The sequence below is a fragment of the Etheostoma spectabile genome, unplaced genomic scaffold (genome assembly GCF_008692095.1).
Source record: "Etheostoma spectabile isolate EspeVRDwgs_2016 unplaced genomic scaffold, UIUC_Espe_1.0 scaffold314, whole genome shotgun sequence".
NCBI lineage: Eukaryota > Metazoa > Chordata > Actinopteri > Perciformes > Percidae > Etheostoma > Etheostoma spectabile.
In genome coordinates this window covers 1,326,927-1,334,338 of record NW_022605583.1, presented here as the reverse complement: position 1 = coordinate 1,334,338, position 7,412 = coordinate 1,326,927, and the positions used below count along the sequence as shown (strand labels likewise).

The following is a 7,412-nucleotide window of genomic DNA, read 5'->3' as shown; positions in this document are numbered from 1 at the left end:
TACACAAAATCAGTTAAACAGATAAAACACAAGTAAAAACAGATAAAATTAGCATTAAAAACCGGTAAAACACATGAATAGACAGTTAAAAACAAATAGAAAAAAATAAAACGCAAGAATAAAGTTACAGTGCAGCATAAGAAATTTAAAGAAATGAGCAGTCATTTAAGAAAGGCCAGCATCAAAAAGAAAGGTCTTCAGCCTTGATTTAAAAGAACTGAGAGTAGCAGCGGATCTACAGGTTTGGGAGGTATTCCAGATATGAGGAGCATAGAAACTGAAAGCTGCTTCACCCTGTTTAGTTCTGACTCTGGGGACAGAAAGTAGACCTGTCCCAGATGACTGAGAGGTCTGGGGGGGTCATAGTGTAGTAGCAGATCAGAAATGTATTTTGGACCTAAACCGTTAAGTTATTTATAAACTAGCAAGAGTACTTTGAAATCAATTCTTTGAGACACTGGAAGCCAGTGTAAAGACTTCAGAACTGGAGAGATGTGATCAGCGATATTAACGGCGAGGCCAAAGCGTTTGCGGTGCTGAGACGAGCTGGCACAACAGTGGTTTCTGTGCCCTGATGACTGACAGGCTTATGTTGTAAGAAAAGGCAACTTTATTTCTACAGCACCTTTCAGCAACAAGGCAATTTAATTACATTCCTTTGCACTTAAATTAGTTCTCCATTAGTTCTATGTTGACAACAGGGCAGTCACGGAGTTTATTGTTAAAGGTTTGTGTCATTGTGCAGTATAAACTAAAACATCTGTTCTTAACGTTCCTTTGCATTTTAGTTAGTTCAATTTTAGCCTGTACACAATGTAATTTGTTTATTCATTTATTATTTATAATATGTTAATGTTGTTCTTCTTTTGTTAATCTAGCTGACTTGTGCAGCCCCCCATCCAAAAGCACAACCAGTGTAATCTATGTTACTATGAGTAGCAGCGTTACATCAGACTGTTTTGATTCATAACTAAGGTGGAAAATAAAAGTTTTGTGTTTAATGTATTTGTGCCGAAATGGATTTTAAAACATAGGTTATCTAAAAAAAATATTGTTAAGGTACCGACATCAAAATTGGCACGGGATTGAAAGATTTCTCTAGTACTATGTCATTCTGAGCCTCAAAAATATATTTCAGCATTAAATCTTGGACATCAGAGCTGCTGAGCAGCCCTTAAACACACCAAGACTTTCTAAATCCATCAGTGTTGCTGTCATGGATTCCTTGTGTCTTTCTTACCTGACCTATTAAAGTGTCAAGTCAGTATGAATAGACAAAACAAGAACACAAAACAATATCTAACCAATATTTAATGACTACTCTTTGAATAGTGTTCAGCATTTATGTAATGTGCACACGATTGCAGTAACTGAGCTAAAACGTGTAACATCCCCTTTGTGATCCTTTAACAGAAGCCACAGTTGCAGCACATGATCGGTTCGGTGAGTCGAGTAATGCCAATTTAGGAAATTAAGTGGGAAATGTTCCTGGCAGCGGACAGGATGTAAGACAACATTTTTAAGTTTTACCTGCACACATAGTCTGCTTTGCAGATCCGCAGCTGGGCCAGGCAGTTGGGCTTGTCCTTGTCTTCGTAGGAGCAGGACGGCACGATAGTTTGCCGGCGGCGCTCTGCACAGGCCGTGTCAGTGCAGGGACAGAACAGCAGCTCGTGGGTGTAGTCCGGGGGAACACGGTCAAAGAACTTTCTCAGCGCCTTGTTGCACTTTGGTCGGTTACACGGCCCCGAGCGGGCTGACGGCTGGATGCAGGATGAGACATATTCCGTACGAAGCTTCTGACACGTCTCATCTATATTGCACGCCTTGGCAGCATCCAGGCAGCGGTTCACCGTCGTTACTTCGGACTCTAGAAGGAGAAGACACAAAGTGGGAAGCACGTCATCCTTCTGTGTGGTTTAAGGGAAATCAAATGTTTGCCATGTTTACCAATTATTTCAAAGCCTAATTGGCGATGGTAAAGAGTTGTCGCTCTCACCTCTCAGATGCAGTGTTGCATTTACAGATGAATAAAGAAATGTGTGTCTTAAAGTACACAAAGTAAACCAAAAATGATGATTACATGTAATAGGCCCCCTTGCAGTGAATAGAACATGAATGGTGTTTAAATGTTGCATGAGCTCGGGCACTGGATGTGTTTCAGCTGAGGCCTAATGGCTGAATATTTCATTCTGCTGGGATAATGCAGAGTGGCAGTGCTGAAAAAGCAGCTTCACCATCTCTCCAACCGTAGTGATGGTGCAGTGGATATGAGCAAGACACTTAACCCCTAACTGTAAGTTGCTTTGGATAAAAGCACCGGCTAAATGACATGTAATGTAATGTTGTGCACAACAAGGCCTGTAATTACTGCTCCTTTCCCTTCATCCATCTAGCCATCTTTCCAACGCTCCCTCCCCCTACTTCTGGGTCCATCCCTCGTTCACCTCCTTTTCTCGCTGTGGGCCTGCCACTCTCAGCGCTGCCATTAACCCCCACTCGATCTGTCTCTTCCCTTCCTCCGTTCAGCTCGCTCTCCCTTACCCATCGCTTCTTCCTCAACTCATCACCTCTGCCTCCCTCACGGCTCATGCTCCCGGTGACTTGAGACACCTCTGTGGAAGCAGTGGAAAGCCCCTTTTATAAGCAGCTGTTTTTGGCCGCATTATTTCCCAATCCATCATCATGCGTATTCCCCCCCCCCAAGCGACCTCCCAGTCGATACGGCCACTCCTCTGGCAGAAAGCGCCACTCATTAGTTTGTAAACTGCCTGTAGTTGTGTCTCCTGGTGAGTACGGCTCTTACCAAGCTGTCATATAAAATATGAATGGCCTGGGGGAGCAAGCTAACAACCCGCCATATAGCATAGGTTACTCCCCAACTTAACTGCAAAGCAAACGGGGAGAGGATGGGAGGACCTGATGGAACTGGATGACAAATAGCTTCCAGTTGCCACATGCGTAGGAAACGAAATATATGCACATGAGCTTTCATGTAAAATCCTTGTTATGAGTTTTTTTTTTAAAGCCATTATTTATTGAGTGGTGACTTGCTGAGCATGCATGGTCTTATCCAGGAACACCCTGCGTCACATTCATGCCTTGTGCCTTCACACACATTTACACCTCAGAACTGCCTGAGGCTGAATGCACTCCTGCTCTGGTTTGTTTTCCAGTCACAGGCCTGCTTCTGTAATATTCATCAGCGCATATCTAAATTTGAAATCTACAGTGCAGACTGTAATTGGGCAGTGACACATTATGTTGTTTTGGCTCCGTATAACCAGCACAGTGCAATGACACAGCGTCTGAGATTGACTTAAGCTTTGAATTTCTTTCGATATTTGTCAACCTGGGATTTATTTTAATATTCAATACATACTATTCAATTGTTTGTTGTATTTGTCAATAGGAAAATGGGGATATGTAGTTCAGCCATTATATAGGTCATTACAAACGTAAGGCAATACTTTCTTTTATGTCCTGTGATACACCTGTAGGTTTCAGAGGTGGTTCTGTAGTTGAAGTCCTGTATGAAGGAGTATAGCTGTACGAGTCACAGCAGTTACCAGCTATCCTAATGACGAGTCACAGCAAAAACAAAAAGAAACTACGTATATTCATAGCAACTCATAGTATAGTATCATCTACTTCTCCACCACACACATACAGTACCACAGTTTCTGCAGGTTTCACCAAGTCAAGACTTTTTAAAACGTTTTTAAGATCATGATGAATGAAATTTAAGACCTCTATCACAACATCAACTAAGCCCTAAATTCGTGTTTTCAAGCCAAGTATCACTAAACTTGGACTTCCCCATAGCTGAAGAATAAAATCTGTTTTGTGTCTGTGGTACAATCTGAAATAGAGTCGCACCAATAACACAAAAGCTGATTGTCTTCAATCTAAATTGCATGTTAGTCTCATCTGTAGTTGTACTAGATTACAATTATATTTGGACTAGTGTAAGAAAGAACTACAACACCACAGAATTAAAAAAAAAAAAAAGCATTAGAGGTAGACGAAGGAAAATGAAGACCTGTTAAAAACGATTTAAGACCTAGAACACAACACTTTTGCAAATGTAGGACTTTAAAAAGCCTAAAATTTAGATTTTTACATTTTACACTTTTTAAGACCCACTGCGGAAACCCTGAGTACATATTGTGATGTCATAAAGGTGTAGCGGAAAGCCCCCCAGCATGCACCTGCACCTTATTATTGTGTTTAACATGTTCTATAGTGATCTAACTGTTTCTATAGTCTAGTACAATCCGTGGTAATATCACTCTATTAGTGTTTGGTAACCCCCCCTCAGCGATGGGCACAAAGATGGCCTGTCGCTGTGCTGATGCTACGGAGGTCACATGGAGGAAAGAAAAAAAATATATAGTATGTACTGGGGACAAACACTAAATGTCTAGATTAGATTAGATGACTAGGTTAGATTAAGATTAGATTAACTAGAGTCTCCACGAGGTGAGTGTTTGATACTCAAAAGAAGGACTTCCTGTAAGAGACTTTGTTCCCCTAATCAGGATATGAACACCCACAAATCAAAGCTCTGCACTTCATTCTCATAGTGTATTTCGGATCCTGATTACCCTTAAAGCCTGCCTTAATTACATTATAACATGCTGCGATATGGTTGCATTAGAGAAAAACCAACAAAACTGTTGATATTTGTCTTACAACCAAGGTGCATGAAGTAGAAAATCCTAGCAAGGAAATGCAATTTCTACTGCTCTTGGAGGCCAATGATGCATTAAAAACATCCACTCTGTTTAAATAGAGGCACTTTGTTAATACCACTGACTTCCCTTTAGTCAACTGATGAATTGGTAAAGGGTGAAGTACTCTGTTGTTTGAATACTCCTCAAAATATGATGAGCCGTGGCTCCATCTTGCGTCTTTGAAAAGGGTCATTACTCTGTTTGAGGGAGAGATGCTATACGGGCGGACAAACATCCATTAATCACATCTTTGTTGTTTTGGCAGGCGACTTGTCGAGATGCATGGCATGGATGTCAACTTTGACCTCCCGGGGAGTCGCTGGAGGGAAATTTACGAGGAGGCGGTACAGTGCAGGTCTGGTGCTGCTGTAATTCACAGCAGCCTAAAACAAGCAGTGTCACTTTAACAAGCAGCTTATGCAAGCATGTTATGAGGGTTGTCCACGGAATCTGAATTGTTAAGTTATTTATCTATATATATATATATATACACTGAACAAAATTATAAACGCAACACTTTTGGTTTTGCCCCCATTTTCCATAAGCTAAACTGAAGATCTAAGACTTTTTCTAAGTATACAGAAGGCCTTTTTCTCTCAAATATTGTTTACAAAACTGTCTAAATCTGTGTTAGTGAGCACTTCTTCTTTGCCGAGATAATCCATCCACCTCGAAGTGGAAAGTATGCTGAAGCAGTAGGTTTGAAGAAGATTTAAAGATGTGTCCTATTCACTTCCATTATAAAAGATCGCTGAAAACACAGGACCATCTGAGAAGCCGTCATTGGAAACTGTGTGGGAAAGGACAGGCACTTAAGAAAAAGAACTGGCAGGTGATGGATGGACCATCTGTCTATCACGTCCATTTTGTTTTTTTCACGGCCGCCACACACAGCTAAACTAAGCCTGTAGCTGCCACTAGCTCCTCCCTGGACGCTGATTGGTTTGGTGTGCTGGTAGTTTAGACACAAACACATTACTTGAAGCCTAGTCAATATCAATGATGTTTCATTTTATGGAACTGTTCAGGGGCTCCCAGAGGTTCTGCTGGATGTCCCTCACCTTTTACTTTATTTGTGTCGGTATTCTAACCTCCGGTGGATTTCTGAGGACTATGGTTACCTGGTCCTCAGATTTCTGCAGGGTAAATCCATACACTCTCTAGACTGTGTGCCAATCTGAGGACTATGGTTACCTGGTCCTCAGATCTCTGCAGGTAAATCCAGAGCTAGCTAGACTATCTGTCCAATCTGAGACTATGGTTACCTGGTCCTCAATCTCTGCAGGGTAAATCCAGATAGCTAGCTAGACATCTGTCCATTCTGAGGACATGGTTCCTGGTCCTCGATCTCTGCAGGTAAATCCGACAGCTAGCTAGACTATCTGTCCAATCTGAGTTTTTTGTTATACGTTCCATCAAAGCAAGTTCCTTCCTGAGACTATTTTGAAGAGACACCGTTGCTGCGTCCAGTGCCTAGCACCACCCAAGAGGATTGTGATTGGTTTAAATAAATGCCAATAAACCAGAGGCGTTTTTTGTTGTTGTGTGGACCAGCCAGACCTTCCTCTGCAGCGCTGTGCACTGCGAGACTACTTGAAGCCTGACAAGATGGATTTGAATGTGATATGTGATCCTGTCATGTTTGGCGTGATCTTGTGATGTTGCGAGAATCCAATTATGGTGCGAGGTAAGAAATGTTCCCTCACTGCACAATAAAACTGTGCATGCACAACAACTACAAGTACAGTGGGTCCAAACTGAACCTGGAGGAGGGTCTAAACTGTGATAGGTGTTTGGATATTTGGGTTTTAATCTCCTAAATTCTCTCTTACAAATAAGTCTAGTAAGCTAAGGGTTAAACATCTTCATTTTAGACATGTCACTGAATTCCCTGATCTCAATAATAACTTCAGTGAGTACAAAAATATCAGAAGAAAATGGTGGGCACACTTAAGTAATTCAGATGCAAATTGTAATAAACCAGAATCATTCATTAACGTGCTAGTGAGCACATGCAGTTTTTAAAGTCCTGCGGGCACATAACGGATTTCAGATGTGTGCCTTAAAGTTTAATGGACTCCATGTAAAGCTGTGTTAGTGTAAACTGTTTCTTAACCTGAACACAATCTGAATTTACCTTTAGGGCTATCATGCAAACTGTCTCTTGAACTGGCCTAAAACCACAGTTAAATAATTTGCCTTTCTTCGCCCTGTGGTAGAGAAAAAGCATGTGCTGTTTGCTGACGTCGGCTTGCATTACTTCAGGTTTGAAGTCATAAAAGTTGTATTTGACACCGATTCCTCATCGCCATTAAGAGCCGCCAACAAACAAAAATACTCTGTGCAACTTTAATATCACGAGGATACACGTGATCATGGAAAACATGAGGAATCACTGATTATCTAGTTTAAAAAAAACCAAACAAATAAACATTAAGCTTCCACTTATTCTCTCCTGAGCCAGTATTATACTTTAACATGACACCAAATATGCTGCAGAAAAATACCCAGCATGCAATTAATTGTCCAGTAGTAGAACAATTAGAGGATTTAACCTTACCCTGCACTCATTTTGCATATTTATACAATATAAAACATAGTGAAAGTGTCATTTTTCTTTTTTTTGTGGCTTTTCTGTCTTTAATGGACAGGACAGCTAGGTGAGAAAGGGGAGAG

The 7,412-nt window shown here is 41.1% G+C and overlaps 1 protein-coding gene across 1 annotated transcript in view; it reads right to left on the bottom strand.

Annotated features, from left to right (window-relative positions):
- Positions 1-7,412, bottom strand: part of gfra4a (GDNF family receptor alpha 4a) — a 158,741-nt gene that overhangs the window by 28,239 nt on the left and 123,090 nt on the right. Inside the window, exon 4 of the mRNA XM_032511088.1 lies at positions 1,531-1,870. Within this exon, the coding sequence (XP_032366979.1) occupies positions 1,531-1,870 (340 nt within the window). The remainder of the gene's footprint in view (positions 1-1,530; positions 1,871-7,412) is intronic.